This window comes from Drosophila navojoa, chromosome 3 (assembly GCF_054131105.1).
Source record: "Drosophila navojoa isolate 15081-1374.11 chromosome 3, UAZ_NAV_1.0, whole genome shotgun sequence".
Classification (NCBI taxonomy): Eukaryota; Metazoa; Arthropoda; class Insecta; order Diptera; family Drosophilidae; genus Drosophila; species Drosophila navojoa.
In genome coordinates this window covers 29995545-30019292 of record NC_142891.1, presented here as the reverse complement: position 1 = coordinate 30019292, position 23748 = coordinate 29995545, and the positions used below count along the sequence as shown (strand labels likewise).

General features: G+C 36.4%; 1 protein-coding gene across 1 annotated transcript in view; it reads left to right on the top strand.

The window, feature by feature from the left end:
- The window catches only part of LOC115565425 (BOS complex subunit ncln), a 28538-nt gene extending 6063 nt beyond the window's left edge, over positions 1-22475 (top strand). The window contains exons 3-6 of the mRNA XM_089257670.1: positions 15251-15719; positions 17071-17256; positions 21526-21954; positions 22013-22475. Coding sequence (XP_089113796.1) covers positions 15251-15719; positions 17071-17256; positions 21526-21954; positions 22013-22369 — 1441 coding nt within the window. The 3' untranslated portion in view covers positions 22370-22475. The remainder of the gene's footprint in view (positions 1-15250; positions 15720-17070; positions 17257-21525; positions 21955-22012) is intronic.
- The last annotated feature ends 1273 nt before the right edge of the window (positions 22476-23748 follow it).

Below are 23748 nucleotides of genomic sequence, written 5' to 3'. Positions count from 1 at the left end.
ACCTTATCGAAGATCACTTAAATAATTATATCTCCTACATCTTTCAAGCTAGAGTCTCCAAATTTAAAATGTATATTAAGACGAACTTTATACAATTTCGGTTTTTGTTAAAATTTACCCCCCACCCCTAAATCCTCCCCCTCACCCTCATCTTTGTAAAAGTCGTATATCAAATACTAGATAGAGACTTGTGCTTCGGTATACACATACATTTAAACATTATGATTACATTCTGAAAGTTTCATTACGATCTAGAAATTAAATTATTCAACAGTTAAGTTCTCATTATATTGTCAACACTGCAACAAAGCGCAAACGCCTGTATATGTGGGTGTGTGTGTGTGCGTGTGCGTGTGTTTGTTTGTATGCGTGTGTGTGCGTGTATTTTTATGTATGCGTGTGTGTGTGTGTGTGTGCGTGCGTGTGTGTGTGCTAATTATTATTGAAATATCAGTTGCTGGTAGGGTTCAGGGGAAGTCGTAGTCGAGCAGTCTCGACTAGAGCTTTCTTACTTGTTTTCTGTTGGGGTTGGATGTGGGTATTGCTTTGTTAGCAGATGCCTTGATTACTTTGAGAAATTTAGCGGCTGATTGATTGGTATTGTGTGTTATGGTTAGTCTTTGTGTTAGTACGTCTATATTTTCTTGAATTAATTCCCAGTTCGCAGAATGGGGTTTATATCTATGTGTTTTATAATATGTTTTTGAGCTTGCTGTGGGAAATATTTGTATTCGTATTGGATAGTGGTCGCTTCCATATAGATCTTCATATGTAGCCCAGGTGGCGTTAAGGTTAAGGGGTGGTGAACAAAAGGCTAGGTCAACGTGTGTGAAAGTATTATGGGTTGTGTAGTGTGTAGGGTCTCCTTTGTTAAGAACTATTAGATTACTGTTTTGAATGGATTTTGCTATGATTTTTCCTCTTGGATTGTTTGAGGGTGAACCCCAGAGAGAATGCCACGCGTTAAAGTCTCCTAGGAGTAAAACTGGCCTATTAAAACTGTCTATTAAGTTGTGAAGGTCTTGCTCTGTAAACATGTCCGTAGGAGAAAGATAAATGTTAATAATAACAAACGGTGATTTAATTGTATTTCGGCACATATTGCTAGGATCTACTATTCTATGTTGTAAATTATTTGAAATTAGGAGAGCTACTCCTCTGTTGGCTTTAGGAGCTGACAAATTAATATCATTCTTTTGATAAAGCAAAAATTGGTTTGGTATTGGAATTTTTTGGCTGGGATCGGTTATATGGGTTTCTTGCAGAGCAATTATATGTGGGCTATGGTTTTTTATTAGTAGAGAGAGATTATGGTATTTGTGTTTATATCCATTTATGTTCCATTGTATTAGTTTTAGAGTCATTATGTATGTGAATGGGTTGTGTTAATCGGTTTTGTTTTGATTTTTGGGCTAGTTTTATAATCTCTCTCTTGCTCGCTCTCCTTCTCGTTTAGCGAAGTTGCGCTTTAATGCAGTAAATCATTATAGGCTTTCGCAGAGAACAAGAGAGAAAGCGAGCTTTGAGAGCATTGAGAGATTTTATTATAACTCAACGTCCTCTATGATACTGTCCGTATCAGAGAGCGTTGAGTGATTTTAGTTGTTTGTCTTGTATTTATTTATTAAGTAATTGATGTCTATGTCTGTTTCTGAGTCGCTTGAGGTAATCTTGTCTTTGTGATTTGAGCGTTTCGTTGTGTTGAGTGTTTGTTTATTTGGTTTGTGTATGCTATGTTCCGGCGTTTCTTTTGTATATTTTGTGTTTGTGAAGTCAACGGGTCTTTCGGGTGTGCTTTTAGTTTGTATTTTGTCTTTAAAGTTATTTTCTTTATTGGAGGTGGATGGTAAGATTTTTGTCTCGTCTCTTTTTTGCGGTGTTAATTTACCGGCTATTTCTGAAAATGTTTTTTTCGTAATTGTCGGTGTCTGTGTGCGTTGTTTGTAAGACTTCGTTTTGGCTTCGTACATAGTGCATTATTCTGTGGTTTTTATTTTTATTATTTCTTGTGCTTCTTTAAATTTTGGACATTCTTTGCTGCTAGCTGCATGCTCTCCATTACAGTTCACGCAGCAAGTGCGAGTGCACTGAGTTGGTTTGTGAAGTGGTAGTCCACATGGGTCGTAAACTGCTGTTGCTTTGCAATACTTTGCTGTGTGACCTATAATTTGGCAATTTTTGCATCGCATTGGGTTAGGTATATATTGCTTGACTTTTACTGCGTGCCATGAGATTTGCATTTTTGGGGGAAGATTGTACAAATTGAAGGTGAGTTGCACTACGCCAGACGGGATGGTTTTGCCATCAATGAGTTTGGTGTATTTGTATACATCTACAACTCCTTGAGACTTAAGTTCTTTAAGTATTTCATCATTTGTGACGTTGTTAAGGAATGGGGCATATACTGTGCCTTTGCAGTAATTTAGATTTTTGTGATATTCAGAAGATATTTGGCAGATACCATGGAGCTCCTTAGAAGCAATGAATTTCTCAGCTACTGTTGCGTTTTCCACAAATAGTAGAAGATTACCGTTACGCATTTCGTTAATTTTTAATATATTTTTTCTGATAAGTTTAATTGCACGCTCTACGGCGAAACAGGAGTATGTGGAGATTGGGTTTTTAGTGTCGGTGGCTGACATAATAATGAATTTGGGATTAGGCAAATTGGGAGTTGGGAGTTCGGGGAAGGCTTCTGAGAGTGGTGTAGGCTTTTTTCTTTTGGTTTTGGGGCTATCGCTTACCATTGCAAAGCGATTCGCCCCTTGACTATAATGCCCTGTGGGCATAGCAGTGTATTCGACTTACTATATGCTTTTATGCTTCTGTGTGTATTGGAAGGTGAAGAATGAGTGTATTAAAAGAGAATAGGCGCTTGAAAAAATTGATAAGCTGTGGACCGACGTTTACTTTACGATAACACAACCGTTCGGTACAAGGTCTAGTCGACGACTGCAGGGTATATTGGTTTTGTTAAAAGTATTTAACAGACAAAAGGAGGCGTAGCAGACCCCACAAAGAATATATATTCTTGATCAGGGCTACGAGCTGAGTCTATTTGGCCCTGTCCGTTTGTCCGTATGTATGAACGCGTCGATCTCAGAAGATATAAGAGCTAGAGACTTGAAATTTCCTACGTCCGTGAATATCACGCGCATATCGAGTTTATCACTAAAAAACGATAACTCATTCCGATATTTTTTTTATCGTTAAAAAACCTTGTCGAAGATCAGTTATAAAATTATATCTCCCACACCTTTAAAGCTAAAGTCTCTAAATGTATATTAAGATGCATTTTATACAATTTCGGTTTTTGTCAAAATTTACCCCCCACCCCTAAATCCACCCCCTCACCCTAATATTTGTAAAAGGCGTATTTAAAATACTAGAGACATTGTTCGAAATGTACATACATTTAAACAATATGATTACGTTCTAAAAGTTTTATTAGAGTCGCACGTCTAGAAATTATATTATTCAACAAAAGAATTCTCAAAATATTGTCAACACTGCAGCGCAACCCAAGCGCAATCGTCTGTATATGTGTTGTGTTTGTTTGTATGCGTGTGTGTATGTATGTGTGTGTGTGAGAATTATTTGAAATATCAGTTGCTTAAAGGGTTCAGGGGATCTCGTAGTCGAGCAGCCTCGACTAGAGCTTTCTTGTTTTTGCTTGCTGATCTCCCAGATTTAAAATAATCTCTAATAAGTACTTGAAATACGTTTTTTACGAATTGGTGGTGAAGGGGGCGTGGTATCCAAAATCTGTTGATTACAAAATGTTTGTATTCATCATATGTATATACACAGTAAATCTGAAGTCTCCGTGTCTAATAGTACTCCGATGAGGCTCAAAAAACAAAATCAATTTTTCGATTATTCTCGATAAAAAGTTATCGGATGAGTTATCGAAAAAATAAAGCAAACTCGTACTGCGTATGGTATGCACACAAAATTGCAGCTCTCTAGCTCTTATATCTTCTGACTATATCGACTCAGCTCGTCGTGCTGATCAAGAATATATATACTTTATGGGGTCTGCGATGATTCCTTCCTGTTACAATAATTTCAACAAAACCATTATACCCTGATGTCACATTTTCAATGGGCTTACGGTAAAAAAAGGTTGGATGAGATCTGCTTAATCGGATATTTGACAACATAAAAATGCTTCAATAAAGTCATGTCACTAAAAATATACATAATTCATAATTATACATAAAAGTATGACGAAAAACACGAAAAACTTCGTCTGCCGCGTTAGGTCTTGTTTAACATTTCCAACTGTAATCTTTTTTCTTCTTTTCTTTTCCTCGAATCATATATTTCACTAATTATGCATTAGAATTGGAGAATAACTCGCCATTATGAGCCGAGCAGCGCAAATCCAAATTGCTATAAATTGCTACTAGTAAAATAATTGTTATGCTTTTTTAGGGCGTGGCAAATCAAAAAATACCTTTTAGTTCTCAAATGTTTTGAGCGTAAGCATCGAAATTTGCAGTTAGGTTACCGTTAGCTCGTTTTAAGAACTGACTTTATTAGTTTACTTTATTACTTTACTCTATTGAAATGAAAAGACTTTATGTTGCCAAATATCCAATAAAGTTGATCTAACCTAAACTTTTTTATTTCGTTTCATTTTAATGCATTTTAACACAGTTACTTTGAAAAATCATTTGTACCTAAACTTTATTTGTTAACTGCTCATAAGTCTTCTGTACGCAATATTTCAAATATGCATGTCTGTAGGCACATATAAATGACTATTCTATGCAATATGTCTTCCCAACAACAATGATCTTTATATAAGTTATAATTTAATAATTTATAATTTAATTTATGTTTTTTAAATTACTTAGTTGAGTGCTACAAATACCGAAACAAGCAGAAAACTTTCAATTGTTTTTAATATTTTAAGGATTTATAATTTATATATTTTATGTATTTTAAATTCCATAAAAATTCTTCCTTGCATGGTATCAATGCATATTAAGCTTATTTATATTTATTTATTTATTTCTTAAAGCTATTGACAAAAGCGAGAGTCAAATTAAATTGAAAAAAAGCCTAAACAAAGTACAGTATATAATATCAATAGTAACACCGACCAGTCCGGCCAGCTATGCCCACGTCTCACAGCCAAATATGGCCAGTGAAACTAATGAAGATATAAAAAGAGACTGTTAGTAAAAAAACTTAGAAAAAACAAGAAAGAAAGCTCTAGTCGAGACTGCTCGACTACGAGATCCCCTGAACCCTACAAGCAACTGATATTTCAATAATAATTAGAAAACACACACGCACACACACACATACTCGCATATACAGGCGATTGCGCTTGGGTTGCATTGCAATGTTGGCAATATAATGATAACTTATTTGTTGAATAATTTAATTTCTAGACGTACGATCATAATGAAACTTTCAGAACGTAATCATGATGTTAAATGATGTATGTGTATACCGAAGCACAAGTCTCTAGTATTTGATATACGACTTTTACAAAGATGAGGGTGAGGGGGTGGATTTAGGGGTGGGGGGTAAATTTTAACAAAAACCGAAATTGTATAAAATACATCTTAATATACATTTTAAATTTGGAGACTCTAGCTTGAAAGATGTAGGAAATATAATTATTTAAGTGATCTTCGATAAGGTTTTTTATCGATAAAAAAGTATCGGAATGAGTTATCGTTTTTTAGTGATAAACTCGATCTGCGCGTGATATATACGGACATTTTAAAAAAAAAGTTGAAGTCTCTAGCTACATACGGACGGACGGACGGACGGACAGACAGACGGACAGGGCTAAATCGACTCAGCTTGTCGCCCTGATCAAGAATATATATACTTTGTGGGGTCTGCCACGCCTCCTTCTGCCTGTTACATACTTTTAACAAAACCATTATACCCTGATTTCCCATTTTCAATGGGTTCAGGGTATAAAAAATATATGAAATGTAGATTTACTAACTATATCTAACACGTTAAATAATAATAATTCTTAAAATAAAAAAAAAAAAAACAAAAATAATAACAAACAAATAAGAACGTTGCAGTCGGGCGCTACCGACTGCGGAATTCTCATTCACAATCCGTATACATGATGCTATGTTTACAAAGGTGCATTTATTCTTATTTCAAATTTAATTTGGCTTTAAAAAAATGTAGTACAAAACAATTATGCTTTTTGATTATATTGTAGCTTTTGGTAATTTTTATCGAGTAATCGATAATTATTATATTGATCGTGCACTTCTTGAGTACAAATGTATGGTAATTTTCGTTAGCTTTCGGTCACACCTATTGCAGATTCTTAAGCGTTTGCATTCTAAGAATTGCGATTGATTTCTGGATTTTCTAGCGGTTATTGTAGTTTTGTCAGATGACGCTCTGTTATTAGCTTATTGTATTTTAGCTACCGGATTGTCAAGCAAGACGATAGCGTGGGTGATAGAGGCGTCGCAAGTTATGTTACAGCGGCGGAGGTTCACAGCCCCTTCAATGTTGTGTGTTTTTTATACCCTGAACCCATTGAAAATGGGAAATCAGGGTATAATGGTTTTGTTAAAAGTATGTAACAGGCAGAAGGGGGCGTGGCAGACCCCACAAAGTATATATATTCTTGATCAGGGCGACGAGCTGAGTTGATTTAGCCCTGACCGTCTGTCTGTCCGTCCGTCCGTCCGTCCGTATGTAGCTAGAGACTTCAACTTTTTTTTTAAAATGTCCGTATATATCACGCGCAGATCGAGTTTATCACTAAAAAACGATAACTCATTCCGATACTTTTTTATCGATAAAAAACCTTATCGAAGATCACTTAAATAATTATATTTCCTACATCTTTCAGGCTAGAGTCTCCAAATTTAAAATGTATATTAAGATGAATTTTATACAATTTCGGTTTTTGTTAAAATTTACCCCCCACCCCTAAATCCACCCCCTCACCCTCATCTTTGTAAAAGTCGTATATCAAATACTAGAAACTTGAGCTTCGGTATACACATACATTTTAACATTATGATTACGTTCTGAAAGTTTCATTACGATCGTACGTCTAGAAATTAAATTATTCAACAAGTAAGTTTTCATTATATTGCCAACACTGCAGCGCAACCCAAGCGCAATCGCCTGTATGTGTGAGTGTGTGTATGCGTGTGTTTGTTTGTATGCGTGTGTGTGTGCGTGTATTTGTATGTATGCGTGTGTGTGTGTGTGTGTGCGTGTGTGTTTGCTAATTATTATACCCTGATTTTTGAAATATAAGTTGCTTGTAGGGTTCAGGGGATCTCGTAATCGAGCAGTCTCGACTAGAGCTTTCTTACTTGTTTCATACATATTTCGTTTTTTATAAAATAGATACTTATTTTATTCTTTTTTCTAATTGAAAAATTTTATAAGTTTAAATTTGTTTCTTCTTAAATAGCCCTCATATATGTATGTACGCATATAAGCATGTATATGTATGCACATAGGTCTGCACGCATATGTAGCATCAAGCATTCCAGCCTTTCTTATGCACGCGCTCATTTGTATGTGTGTATGTATGTACACATAAATGCATACTCTAGCGTTGAAAGGAGACAGATTTGTTTTTGCTTTATTCTTGAATTTACCATCCACTACTCTCATAACAAGAATCTTATTTATTTTATTTTTAAATTTTATAAAAATGTTTCCTTCATCAATCAATGCCTATTAAGCCTATTTGTATATACATGTACATACATAGATAGCTCAAGCATATAAATGTCGCAATTTGATAAATGCCGATTGCCACGCCCCTAGTGGCCGTAGACACCTCATTTTTGGCCAGTTCTTAGAAAGAGCTAACGGTAACGTAAATGCGAAAAAATTGTGAAAATTACAGGTTATTTTTCGATATGCCACGCCCCCAAAGAGGCGTGACAATTTTGGGGCATCAATAGAGGAGGTTACCAGAATTTGAAGCTTCTAGCTCTTAAACTGTAGGAGATATAAAGTTTTGCGGCTTGCCACGCCCCCTTTGGGCGGACATATATCCACAATAGCTTGTTGGACTTGGGAGGTCAACTCGCGTATATATACCAAATTTCAAGTCTGTAGCATCAATAGTGCCTAAAATATAGCCAAATTTGAAAAATCACTATATCTACACGTCCGATTTGCCACGCTCCTATTAGGCGTAGACATAAAAATTTTTCATCAGGCATTATAGAATTATAGCATTAGCTCACGTGCGAAATTTCAACGTTCTGGCTTTAGAACTTTAGGAGATACAGTTTTATCTGATATGCCACGCCCCCAATGAGCGTAGATATATCCACCATAGCTTTTTGGACTTGGGGGGTCAACGCGGATCTACATAGCAAATTTCAACTTTCTAGCTCTTCAACTAACATGATTTCTGGTATATCGGAAAATGCATTTTACGATTTGCTACGCCCCTAATGGTCGGATCGGGAAAATTTTAACACTATAAATCGGAGTTATACACCAGTATGTGTTCCAAATTTCAAGTCTCTAGCTTCAATAGCGGCGAAATGAACTGCGTTCATACGGACAGACGGACAGACAGACGGACGGACAGCAAGACGGAAATGGCACAAAACCAATATACTAATTCACTTCGTGAATGAGTATAAAAATTTCAAGTCTCTAGCTCTTATATCTTCTGAGATCGACGCGTTTATACATACATACGGACGGTCGGACGGACAGGGCCAAATCGACTCAGCTCTTCGCCCTGATCAAGAATATATATACTTTGTGCGGTCTGCCACGCCTCCTTCTGCCTGTTACATACTTTTAACAAAACCATTATACCCTGATTTCCCATTTTCAATGGGCTCAGGTTATTAAAAAAAAAAGAAGTGGAATCGCTCAACTAAAGGACGTTTGATTCCTTTTGTAAACACGGCCTTTACAAATATGAGGTTGATGGTGAGGGGTAAATTTTAACAAAAATCGAAATTGTATAAAATGCATCTTAATATACATATTAAGTTTGAGGACTCTAAATTTAAAGATGTGGCATATATAATTTTATAACTGATTTTCGATAAAATCCATTAGGACGTCGATATCATGTTCCTCTCCTGGTGCTGATAACATTCCAAGTTGTGTGACTAAAGAGCGTGGTGTGTCCCTTCAGTCACCATTATTAAAATTGTTTAATTTGTTTTTGGAAACCTCTGTGTTCCCTTCAATTTGGAAAGAATCTTTCCTCATTCCCTTATATAAAAAAGGTGGAAGATCTGATATTTCCAACTATAGAGGCATTATCTGCCATTCCGAAGTTATTTGAGAAAATTATAACATCGGCCTTACAGCATTTTTGCAAATCGATTATTCAACCATCTCAACATGGTTTTGTTCAAAATCGATCAACGTCCACTAATTTACTAGAATTTACTTCGCTTGTCAATGACAGTTTTTCTAAAAAAATGCAAACGGATGTTATTTATACTGACTTCAGTTAAGCATTTGACTCAGTACATCATCATATACTAATTCTTGAGCTTGAACGCTTAGAATTTTCGCCTAGACTTGTGTCTTGGATTTCACCCTATTTAATTGGTAGAACCCAAAGAGTACTGCTCAGAACAGCTATGTCTAAAGTTATCTTTGTTTCGTCTGGTGTACCTCAGGGTAGCCATTTGGGTCCATTACTCTTTTCCCTTTTTATACCCTGAACCCATTGAAAATGGGAAATCAGGGTATAATGGTTTTGTTAAAATGTATGTAACAGGCAGAAGGAGGCGTGGCAGACCCCACAAAGTATATATATTCTTGATCAGGGCGACGAGTTGAGTCGATTTGGCCCTGTCCGTCTGTCCGTCTGTCTGTCCGTCCGTCCGTCCGTCCGTCCGTCTGTCCGTATGTATGAACGCGTCGATCTCAGAAGATATAAGAGCTAGAGACTTCAACTTTTTTTTAAAATGTCCGTATATATCGCGCGCATATCGAGTTTATCACTAAAAAACGATAACTCATTCCGATACTTTTTAATCGATAAAAACCCTTATCGAAGATCAGTTAAAAAATTATATCTCCTACATCTTTCAGGCTAGAGTCTCCAAATTTAAAATGTATATTAAGATGAATTTTATACAATTTCGGTTTTTGTTAAAATTTACCCCCACCCCTAAATCCACCCCCTCACCCTCAACTTTGTAAAAGTCGTATATCAAATACTAGTGACTTGTGCTTCGGTATACACATACATTTTAACATTATGATTACGTTCTGAAAGTTTCATTTCGATCGTACGTCTAGAAATTAAATTATTCAACAAATAAGTTCTGATTATATTGCCAACACTGCAGCGCAACCCAAGCGCAATCGCCTGTATATGTGCTCGTGTGTGTGTGTGCTTGTGTTTGTTTGTTTGCGTATGTGTGTGTGCGTGTGTATGTGCGAATTATTATTGAAATATCAGTTGCTCGAAGGGTTCAGGGGATCTCGTAGTCGAGCAATCTCGACTAGAGCTTTCTTACTTGTTATAAATGACCTTCCTAGTTGTATCTCGTATTCTACTACATTTATGTATGCTGACGATGTAAAACTTTGCCTTCCATACTCCAGAGCAAATGGACATCATCACCTTCAAGATGACCTAATTGCTTTTTAACTTTGGTGTGTGGCAAACCAGCTGGACTTAAATTGCCAAAGTGTATGACAATGACCTTCAGTTGTACCGTTCTTCTAATTGTCTAAAATAAGCAATATTTCCTTACGACGCATCCATACAGTCAAAGATCTTGGTGTTCCCTTTGATTGTACACTAAATATTAATCTTTATATTTGAACGAATACACTGTGAGTGTGTAAGACTCCGCGTTGGTCTATTAGCTATTCTTATCCTATCGCTGAGTTTGTAAGGCTCAGCGCTCGTCTCCTTCGTAATCTGACACTGGGGTTGCAAGGGTTGGTCTTCATTTGTATATTTATGCAGTCCGTACATGTGGCCCTTATCGCTATCACAGCGCACTACCTGCTAGTCGCTGAGTGCGTCGGAGGCATGTATACGATCATCGTATATTCATATGTTCTTGCCTGAACAATATTTCTACCATCATTAATGAAGCCAAAAGTGTGCTTGGCTTTATTAAACTTTGGTCTAAGGAATTTAAAGATCCTTTTACCACCAAGCGCTTATTTATTTCGCTTGTGCGTCCTATCTTAGAGTATTGCTCTGTTGTATGGTCTCCGCAGCATAAACTGCATCAGGATCGTATCGAATCGGTCCAAAAACAGTTTCTTCTCTTTGCCTTAAGTGATCTTCGATGGGACAGTAATTTACGATTACCGTCTAATCATAGTAGTCTCCAGCTTATTGATCTTCCATCGCTAATCAATCGCAGAACAATTTTGGGAATTGTTGTTCTGCATAAATTGATTAGTGGTGATATTGATTCGTCCTTTTTGTTGGGTCGTCTAAACTTTTCGGTTCCGTCCCGAACAACTAGACACTATTGTCCGCTTCATTTATCTGTGTGCATTAAGGATTATTCTTTACACAGTGCGTTTCATGTTCTTAGTGTTCATTTTAATAAATATTATCACGTTTTTTCCTTAGAGCTCTCTTCCTAAAATAACAAGTTTGCTATTAGCTTATCTTAGGGAAATCACTCACAATGCCCAGGCATACATTTCGTTGTCAATGTTGTGTAATGATTTCTCAATTCTAGCCTATATTCTATTCTGTGCTCTACCCTTACTCTTTTCTTTTTATTATTTCTTATTTTTATACCCTGAACCCATTGAAAATGGGAAATCAGGGTATAATGGTTTTGTTGAACTGTATGTAACAGGCAGAAGGAGGCGTGACAGACCCCACAAAGTATATATATTCTTGATCAGGGCGACGAGCTGAGTCGATTTAGCCCTGTCCGTCTGTCTGTCTGTCCGTCCGTCCGTCCGAATGTATGAACGCGTCGATCTCAGAAGATATAAGAGCTAGAGACTTGAAATTTTCTTTTTCCTAGGTCCTTGTATATCACGCGCATATCAAGTTTATCATTAAAAATCGATAACTACTCACGATATTTTATTATGGATTAAAAACCTTATCGAAAGCTAGATATTTAATTATAGCGCCTACACCTTTATAACTAGAGCTTCCAAATTTTATATGTAGATTCATGTGTATTTTATATAATTTCGGTTTTTGTTAAAATTTACCCCCCCCACCCCTAAACACGACCCCTCACCATCACTTTTGTAAAAGGCGTATTTCAAGTATTAGAGACTTGTGCTTTGGAATGCATCGTGTAATGGTGTTCTCCTTGATAGCGTCGTATAGGCTAGTGTGCATTTCCGTTCACGGCTTCGGCGACTAAGTCCTCCATAGGCACCATGCCGGCTATGACGAGCGTCCCGTCGTCAGAGACTGTTCTGAATGCGCAGCAGACTCTGATTGCGCTCAATCTGTAGGAGGCGCAAATACCCCGGCTGTAGCTCGGCGTTGCCATCGCTCTTGACCGTATTGGCGCAGCATAGAAGGAGACGTCGTTGCTGTTTTGGTCCCCGCGTGTTAAGCATACTTCTTGAGAGAGATCTACAAGAATCAACTGCCCTTTTATGCACATATTCTAAGTGCTCGCGGAAAGTTAATCTTGTGTCTATCATGACACCAAGATATTTTATTGCCCTCTTTGAGGCAATGGTGACGCTGCCGACCTTTATATTAGCAGTTTCCACTTTTCCACTTTTGCGACTGCTGACTAGGACGGCTTCGGTTTTTGGTGCCGCTAGCTCGAGCCCAGCTCCTGTAAACCAGCTACGTATGCGATTGATACTTGCAATGAACATATCCTCAGTATCTTTAAGCTCCTTCCCTATGGAGAAGAAAGCTACATCATCAGCAAAGCCAATGGTGTGCGCACCTGCTGGTAGTTCCAAGCGCAGTACGCCGTTGTACATGGTATTCCATAGGAGATGCTCCGGCACTGAGTCTTGGGGTACTCCACCTAACACTGTATGCGTTTGGGGACTCATTGCTCATTGCCAACAATGTGCCAAAAGAAGTACGGAATAATTGGAATATCAGATTGGAGGGTATCTCCTAGTCGAGCAGTCTCGACTAGAGTCTTCTTAGTTGTTTTTCAATTTTCGCTGTAAATGTAAGTGCGACCGGCAAGCGTTGACAAAAAATAAATGGGAAAGCAAAAAGAAAACTGTACATTGTTGTGCGGGACAGCATTGTTGTGAGGGATGAGCACTACTCACACAATTGTTTATAAGTGTGTGTTTATGATTTGCTGCGGCACACAAATTTTACTGAGTGTGAGTAAAATGGCAAAAATTGACAAACTCGCAGTTCTCTACCACATACCCACAACACAGCTTTTCCATAGGCGTCTGTTGATCATGTCCTATGGCGCCTGGTCCTACAGTGATGAGGCTCATTTAGAAAGGCTACGTCTGTACATTGTTCTCTTATGGTCTGCTTTAGTAGATCTTGGGCAGCAACACAGAGATTTAAGTTAAGCTGAAGAACCCTTAACATTTCGTTTTACGCGAAGCTTCACGGTAGGATGGGTACTTGAAGCTGCCTACTGAGTGGTCCGTCTGCTTTTCGCCTTCTCGGACGCAGAGGCTACATATTGAAGATTTGTTGCAAGTTTTTGCACTGTGACCCATCTCTCCACACCTGAAACAGGCACCTTTTAAGTCACAGTCGCTGCCGCAGTATGCAATATGTCCATAAACGAGGCACTTAAAACAGCGTTTAGGCTGGTCCACGGCTCGGATACGGCATGGACTGCTCGAGTATAGTTTTGAGTTTCCCGATTTGAAGAGCAACCGTAGCTCTTTGCTGTCCTCCAAAAGCTGGTCGAAGTGATTTGATAGCCTCAATATGGAGTAAGCTATCATTCAACTCTACCCTAATTGACTTGAAGAACTCCTCTTTGCTTGCTAACTCATCTAGATCAGGAATCTCAATTTGAGCCGATTCTTAAGTGTTATAGTTACCGCTCGGTCGCCCAAGGCCTTGCCTACAGCTTCGTGCAGGGCCCCAGCACATTGCTCCGGCTTCCTACTGAGTTGCAACAAAAGGTCCCCTTTAGCTGCCTTCCTTGAACGTCGCTCTTGACCATACGAAGCATGTCCGCATAGCTGCAGCCACCGGCTCCTGAAATCGCGATTGCATCACTTCCGGGACGTTTTTGCATAGGCTTGCGTCCTTTAACGACTGTCCAGCTGCTCGGGTTTGTCTGGCGATCTGCCTGGTTTGGATTTTCAACTGTAGCCCGAAGAGCCATTGGCTCCTTTGGGTTTGCTGCACGGCTTTTTTGAGGGAGTTTTCCTCTGTTTGGAGGCAACTTCCCTACACCGCTTGGGCGTATTGCTATCAGAAAACGCACTAGCGCTCGCTTTCTTAACCAATTTCTTGAGCGACGTGATCTGAACCTCGCAGTTGTTACCCGTTTGGTTGCAGAGATTTTCGGCCGTCTTGTGTAGATTGACCAGTCTAGCCAACTCCTCTGTGTGTGTGAGCGAATTATTATGGAAATATCAATTCCTACAAGGGTTCAGGGGATCTTGTAGTCGATCAATTTCGACTAGAGCTTTCTTACTTGTTTTTATTTTTATAACCTGAACCCATTGAAAATGGGAAATCAGGCGTGGCAGACCCCACAAAGTATATATATTCTTGATCAGGGTGACGAGCTTAGTCGATTTGGCCCTGTCCGCCAGTCTGTCTGTCCGTCTGACTGTCTGTCTGTCTGTCCGTATGTTTGAACGCGTCGATTGCAGAAGATATAAGAGCTAGAGACTTCAAATTTTTTTTAAAATGTTCGTACATAGCGCGCGCATATCGAGTTTATCACTAAAAAACGATAACTCATTCCGATACTTTTTATCGATAAAAAACCTTATCGAAGATCACTTAAAAAAATATCTCCTACATTTTTCAAGCTAGAACTTCAAAATTTGTTATGTAGACTTGTGTGTATTTTATATAATTTCGGTGCTTGTTAAAATTTACCCCCCACCCCTATATCCACCCCCTCAACCTCATTATTACTAAAGAAGTATTTTAAATACTAGAGACATGTGCTTTGGCTATACATACATTTAAGAATTACGATTGCGTTCTGAAAGTTTCATAAAGATTGATTGTACTTATAGAAATTAAATTATTGTATATTATTTAAGTCATTTTTTTTTATTAAAACCCTTAAACATACTTTATAAATTGCTATAAAGTTTTATGTCTAGATGATTTAATTAGTACATCGTCTTCTTTTTTTAGGTTAATGGACATTTCCATAAGTGATTTTCATAGAATCCGTCAAAAAGCCGGTGGTCTTATCATTATGTTACCAGACAATATGCAAATTTTAAGCAACGAAGTTAAGGATCAGATCTTAATGCTGGAACAGCAAATGCTTTCTCAATCCATACCCATTCCAGTTTATTTTACTCCTTTTACCAAAAACTTGGAACATATTATAGATGACATCACATCAACAGCAATCGATAACAACATGAAAAACAAAACTGCCCTTGGACAACTTTTATTATCAGTTAACGCCAATGGTTACCACATTACTGTAGATGGCCAAAATGGTGTAGCGAACAAAAACAGTAAGGTGTCAACTATTCAAGGAGAATTCGTGCCAAATCCATTTGCTATGCAACAGATGGAAAGTGGTGGCGATAGCAATATCTTACCTCTGATTTTGATCACAGCAAATTTGAAGACATTTGGCATATTTAATGTAAGTTACAATTCTTTTTTAATCCTTAGGATTTTAGATAACATGTCCTCTTCGCCACAAATTTGCAGAGAATCTAAAATAGATAGTGCATCTTTGTAGATGCTGTAGCTGATGTATAATATACAGTGGTTCACAGATTAATTCAACCAGCACCTCAAAAAAAGTTTGTTAGTCTATAAAATCTAATCTATTGGAGATATCGAAAAAATGTAAACGCAATTCATTTATTTTTTAAGTATTCTTTCAATATTTAATAATGCTTAAAAACTAGAAGACGAGACCACAACAGTCCCAAAGCTTTTTTCAGCAGCAAACCTTGCAGCTGGTCAAATATCCGTTATTTTGCAATTCAGCGGTAATTCTTGTTGTTTTATCCCACGGACAAGCGTTATATTGCAAGAAAAATCCGGGATAACCCAAGGCAATTGGCTCGACAAGTGGCCAATGATCGAGGAGTTGGCAAGTTAAGACATCCGGAAACTATTCGCCGTGTGCTTCGGGAACATGACTTTAATGTCAGAGCACCACGCAAGAAGCCTTTTATAAGCGACAAAAACAAGAGGGGTCACCTAAAATTTGCCAAGGAGCATTTTCAAAAAGACATTGGATTCCGGAACACTGTCATATTTTGCGATGAGTCCAAATTTAATTTATTTGCCTCGGATAGGCGTAAGCCTATTACAAAGTTTGATTCAAAAATTGAAGAGCTATAGTAAAGCATGGCTAAGATAACGTTATGGTTTGGGCCTGTATATGTATTATTTGCACAGCACATTCACAAACACAAAATATCGGACAAATCGGACCAAAAAGCTGCATTAGTTGAGGAATGAGATAAAATTGCTCCAGAAGTCACCAAAAAGTTGGTGGCATCTATATCAAAAACGATAAAAATGGTAGTTAGCAAAAAAGGTGGTCACACAAAATATTATTATTATTATATTTTATTATTTAAAAAAGACTTAGCTCTATTAATATTATTTCAAGGTGATTGAAATAAGCTGTTGAACTGGTCTCATTTTTTTTATTTTTTAAGCATTATTAATTAGTGAAAATATATTTTAAAAATAAATGAATAAATTTTGTATTAATTTTTTAATTGATGATGTCATGTTTTATCACACTAGCAACCTGCGTTTAAATTTTTTCGATTCTATAGACCAACAAACTTTTTTTCAAGTTAAAAGAAGCTGTGGACCACTGTATATATTTTTGTTAACGTACATTTGCACATATCCAGGGACTGATATATGATATCTAAAAGCCTGACTTAAAATGTATATCACATTTATATCCTTAATATCTATTATTGGTAATCAATAACTAATATTTTTTTAATTTTATTTTTCAGGATTATCCATTAAACGCGGATACGGCGGTTCTGATGGCACTAATAGAAATATTTAGTAAATTGCATACCAAAATTAGTACTACGCCAAAATATCGCTTAGGATTCTTGTTATCGGACTCGGGACTACTACTTAACTTCCAAGGATCTAAGAAATTGATTGAAATGGATGATAACTTAGCATTACGGGTAATCAAATATTAAATATTAAAGATAGTTTTATTATCAGTCATGAAATGGAAATGATTATATTAGTTTTCTGTAATGTCCGTCTTGCAGTCCATCCGTCTGTCCATATGAACACAGTTTATTTCGGCGCTAGTGAAGCGAGAAACTTGCAGTTCGGAACACACTGGTGTATATCTAAATAAGTAAAGTGCTAAAATGATCCCGATCCGCCCACTAGGGGCGTGGAAAATCTGAAAATGCATTTTTTGAATTCCGCTATATATATATATATGTATGATATGTATAAAGTTATGGTGGATATATGACCGTACATAGGGACATTGGTTAGTTGAGTTACTAGCAACCTCCTCTATCGATGACTCAAAATTAATTTTATACCTCTTTAGGGGCTTGGCATATCGAAAAATACCCCACTCCAGATTATTCCAGATTTAAATCCGTAAACTAACTCAGAAGCCACTTAGCAACAAAGTTATAGCGTTCATAAGGTTTTTATAAATCTACACTTTTATCATTAAATATTCCATTTAGGTGTATGTGTCGGTGCGTATAATTCGTTTATCGGTGAAAAATGTCTTCGAGATATATATACATATATATTATACACTTATAACTCGAGATCTGCTGGACCAATTTTCATGGTTTTTGATTTGTTGGATTTGTCTCCGAGTAGGATAGTAGATCTTAAAAATACTGAAAAAATTTGACAAATACTTGAAAAACGCGGTTTTTTCCCTAAAGATTCAAATTTCAATTGATACTCAGTAGGCTTGATAACAGTGACAGTTTTCGGTCCTGCTCTCATATTATACAATAGTATATGTTATACAATAGTATATAAACAAATGTAGTCAGTCAGTCTACGGCACAGACTTAGGCAAACCTGATTAAAAAAAGGACATTTGATAAAAATAATACGCGTGCATACAGAAGCTAACTATCTCGAAAGTTCAGGTATTCGTTTGTCTCAAACATAAATTTGTGTAATTTATTTGTATTTATATTTCTCGATTGTTTTATGTGGTTTTGTGCGAGGGCATATTCAGTATTACTATTAATAAAAATGTCGCGTCCTAGAAGATCTAATCCTTCCCGGCGGACCCATGATGCAATTAGGCAACGGAATATCGCGAGTCAATTTTCTGACGAAGAACGAGAAATCGCCCGAGAAAAGCGCCGCGTTAGTTCCCAGCAAAGAAGGGCCTTAATTCGTTCGGCAGCCCGTGAAACGGCGATAAGAAATGGTTCAAGGATTTTATTATCTGGCGATTTCCGACAAACACTACCAGTAATTCCAAGATCTACTGCTGCCGACGAAATAAACGCTTGCCTCAAAGCATCAAATGTGTGGCGATATGTAACCAAACTTCAACTGTCTATAAATATGAGAGTTGCATTGTTGAACGATCTATCTGCTGATGATTTCTCGAAGCAATTGCTGAATATCGGTAATGGCCGTATTCCTGTTGACGAATCGAGTGGTTTGATTTCATTTCCTCCAAATTTTTGCGATTTCGTCTCATTAAAAGATGAGCTTATCAACAAAGTATTTCCGAATATCATTGCTTTCCACAAAAATACTAAATGGTTAAGTGAGCCAGAAATTTGGCGGCTAAAAATAAAGATGTGGATGACCTTAATTTTATAATTCAAAATAAAATCGTTGGTACTCTGTATTCATTCAAATCTATCGACTGTGTAACAAACGAAGAAGAAGCCACTAATTATCCAACTGAATTTTTGAACTCCTTGGATGTGCCTGGTTTACCACCGCACAATTTAAACCAACCAAAACTGTGCAATGGATCGCGTTCTGTGATAAGAATACTGATGAGCAATGTGATTCACGCGTCGATACTCAAAGGAAAATTTAAAGATGAAGTTGTTATTCCTAGGATTCCGATGATCCCAACAGATATGCCCATTGACTTTAAACGAATTCAATTCCCGATTCGTCTTGCCTTCGCCATGACGATCAACAAATCACAGGGCTAATCTTTGATTATTTGTGGCCTCAATCTAGAAAATGCGTGTTTTTCTCATGGTCAATTGTACGTGGCATGCTCACGTGTTGGCAAACCATCCGCATTATTTGTTCTTGCACCTGACCAAAAAACAAAGAATGTCGTTTACCACAAGGTGCTTGAATGAAAATCCGATTAATAAATTAATCAGAGTGTATCCCAACCTGAACAACATAGCTTTCAACAATTGTTTACCTAGAAATAATGGATAGGGCAATGAAACGTTTGCCGGGCCAGCTAGTACTTAATAAATAATAATAAGCTGAAAGCAATCAAAGCTCCATACGCTTTTTGATCGCATTGAAAATGGGGAATCAGAGTCTGGTTAATGGTTTTGCTAAAAATGTATGTAAGAGGCAGAAGGGGGCATGTCAGACCCCAAAAAGTATATATATTCTTGATCAGGGCGACGAGATGAGTCGCTTTAGCCCTGTTCGTCTGTCCGTATGTTTGAATGTACCGATCTCAGGAAAATATAAGAATGTCCGTAAATATAGCGCGGATATCGAGTTGATAAAAAAAAAAAATAAGTCAAATTGTCTCTAAAAGGCTCGACTTTGATGACGAACCGGGTTTTTCCGGAAATCTAGCTAGATCTTTTAAAACAAGTAAGAAAACTCTAGTCGAGAGCGCTCGACTTGATACTACCCTGAACCAAACTAATAGAAAAGCACATTTAGTATGGTTCAAATTTCAATTTCGATGTATTTGAAAATATAAATGAAATAGAAAACTCATTTAATTAAATATATAAAAATTTTGAACAATTAAAAAAAGGAACTACGACATGCTCTGGGTTTGAACCCGAGACCTCGCGATCGAGCGCCGCGCCGTCTATCATGACGCCACCCCTCTGTTCAAATTTGCAATGTCAAAATTGAAATAGATTCACTGATGCAACGCCATCTAGCAGAACTAAACTAACTACTGATGTGATTCTAAGAATGTGCTAGAAGATGTTTGAATGTATGTGTGGACACGTATAGGAAAACTGCTGTTGCTGCAGCACGTGCGTTTGTTAATTGGCTAAACATTTTGTTGTTTTTTTGACGTCGATTGACTAAACCGAATTTAATGAAACTTTCAGCATATGATCTACATATTCTATTAAATAATTGACAAATTTGAAAAAATTAAAAATCATTTAGAATTAGCTACAGTGGCGTCTGCCTTGATTAATAATGTTTTTAATCGATATCAAAATATCGGGAATAGTTATCAGTTTTTAAAGATAAACTTTAAAAAAAAAATCAAGTCTCTAGCTCTTATATCTTTTGAAATCGACGCGTTCAAACATACGGACAGACGGACGGATGGACGGACGGACAGGGCTAAATCGACTCAGCTCGTCGCCCTGATCAAGAATATATATACTGATTTCCCATTATCAATGGGTTCAGGTTGAACACGTTAAAGTTGATGCTATTTATTATAAATTAAATTATATATATAGTAACAAATATACTAAGGCCGCTTTTGGTTTGCAAATGTAAATTTAATGTGGAGTAAAACCAACGGAAATGAACTACGTAGAAAAAAGTTCGAGTTATGAAATTCAAACAAATCTTATGAGTTTGCCTTTCTCTTGTCCTTGTCACTACAATGGAGGACATAAGTATTTTAATAACACATTGCAAAAACTTCAACCGCTTATTTCTGCATGTTGGTTGTCATAACGGTAACAATTACCATTTTCAGAGAGAACAAACATAAAAAGTTATAAGTGACCAAAATATTTCATTGATAACATAACTCATTCCTTTTCTATATTTAATTGCATGGCAGATTGTCATTCTTTGGCTGGACAAAAGTATTTTGACATTCCCTTTAAAATTCATTTTCGGTAATTCGCTGGCACTTTTTTAACTTTTTAAGTTATTTTTAGTGTCCTCTTTAATAACAGCCATTATTTGATCATAGTTTTCAGTAAATTATGCGCAAAGAACGTGATAAAGGGACATTTTAAAAAAATCAATCGGTCACGAAGAATGACGCACAACTATGAGCAATTTAGTACCAAATTAATAAAAAATAGAAAACTTATTCACCGAAACAAAACGGCAGATTGTTACATACTTTTAACAAACCTATTATACCCCAATTTATCATTTCCAATGTGCTCAAGGTATAAAAAAAGCCACTGTCTAAAAATAACTCTTATCTCAATTAACACAGAGTGTATTCAATATGATTGTATTCTAAATATGAATAACATTTTGTCAATTGTTTCTTATTTTATTTTCAGAATGTTGAGTTTGTATTATGTCTTGATACGATAACCCGAAGCTTACATTACAATCAACCTAATGTACTATATATGCATGTTTCAAAACCACCTAAAGAAAAAACATCAATAAGTAACTACTTTAAGCTTTTAAAATCGATCGTTGGCCATTACAACAAGAATCTAACAGTGGAGGGTATTCATAAAAAAATAAATCTAGCCGACTCCAAATTAGCGTGGGAGCATGAGCGTTTCAGTATGAAACGGTTTCCTGCATTTACATTATCTTCAGTGAAATCTCCTGTAAGTCCACTGCGAACTACGATGTTTAAGGATAACGAAGCGTATATAATTGAACAATTGGTAATTTCCGTGAAGAATATTGCCGAATCACTTGCTTGTTATATGTATAAAATAGATCCCTGCTCTGAAGTTTTTAAAGGTCATGCTGTAAGTTTAATGGTACATTCTATAATATACCTATATATTCATTATGTCTCAATTATAGGCCATAATTGAAGACCATATTCGACCATACCTCGGAATCAAAGCGACTTCGCAAAATAACGACATAAAAGACGGATTTGAAAAATATCTGAAAAATGTTAAAATATTTTTTGACAAACCGGATGAACGGGAACCAGATTTTATGTTTTATAATGGTAACAATCCGAAGCTCAATATCTATCGCGTTAAGCCCGCAATATTTGATCTATTTCTAACTTTCGCCATATCCGTTTATCTGTGTGGTGTTTATTTTGCAATCCATTTTTTTCCCAAATTTTATTCCTTAATATCGACCAGCACAAATATTTACATTCGCTGTTTTATTAAATCATCACCTAACGCCTTAAAACGAAAATAATATACCCATTACTAAATAAAAGAAAGAGTTGAATTTCATATATGGTGTAGTATTCTTAATTATACGGGACTGTACTCAATCTGAAATAAATCTAAGTCAACTGACAGCAAGACGTTTCTTAAAACTTTTTGGAAAACGAAGTGCGTATCATATTTATAACTCACTTATAATCCACTTACACGAATCAGCTGAAATAATATCCCAAATGACATATTCCCTTAAAGTCTAAAAGATATAAGTAGTTCAATATTAAAGCACCCATTTGCTGTATCAAAATTATTGCCCAATTTCATGTTTTGTTAAAAAAAATCCGAAATCGTTGAATCGAATTCTCGATTTTTGGCATACACCTGTGTTGCAAGAATAATATCCCAGATAATTTCTATCGGATTGGGATCTGAAGAACTTGCTGGCCAGTCAAGGACATCAACATGGCATTTCTCCAGATACTCCTTTGTACGTCTCCTCACGTGGATTCTGGTATTATCCTGTTGGAAAACCATTGGATTTTCACGAAATCCCCTTAAAAATAAAATGAGGCTACTATCCAGCGTCTGGATATACTCTTCACTGTTTATTATGCTCGTTACAAACTTCAATTCGAAGGTACATAGCGAACAAACTTTGTTCTTGAAAAAAGAATACATAGGGTACTTTCTCAAACTATACCAATAAGAGCTAAATCCATCCAGACCATCCCGGTTAAATTTCTTTCATCAGAAAATATGACATGTTAGAGAAAAATTTAAAAAGTAAAATTGGGCTACACTTATGATACACAGAAATTCAAGCAATAATGCTAGCACACAGCAAAAGTCAACTGTTTTATTATAAGTTTTCTATAAATTGAACATAAATTTCTATAAATTCTACTGATAACGCTCAAACAAATGTAAAATTTATTTTTGAAAAACCTTCAAAATGTTAAAATTAGTTCAAAGTTTAAGTTTCTGGGTTATAGTTATGACACGCACTGTATATTGGATATGGTGCAAAATTTGTTATTAAAACAAATAAAAATTGTATGATTATTAAGTCAATCCTACATTTTTAAAGGTAAGTAATACACTACACTCATATACATATACATAATACAGAAAGTTAGATTTTTAGCCATAAAGTCAAAATTTTTGTTTCCAAAACTCAATATTGTTTATACTCATTCACGAAGGTTAATTGACCGTAAGCATCCAAATTTTGCAGTTAGTTTGCCGTTAGCTTATTCTACGCGCTAGCCAAAAATGAAGTGTCTATGGTTGAATTGAATTGAACTTTCTACAGTATTAGAGCAAAACTTTGCTACTAAATTGCTCATGGGGTGTGAATGAGTATTCCGCAGTTAATAACGCCCGACTGCAACATTATTACTTGTTTTATAT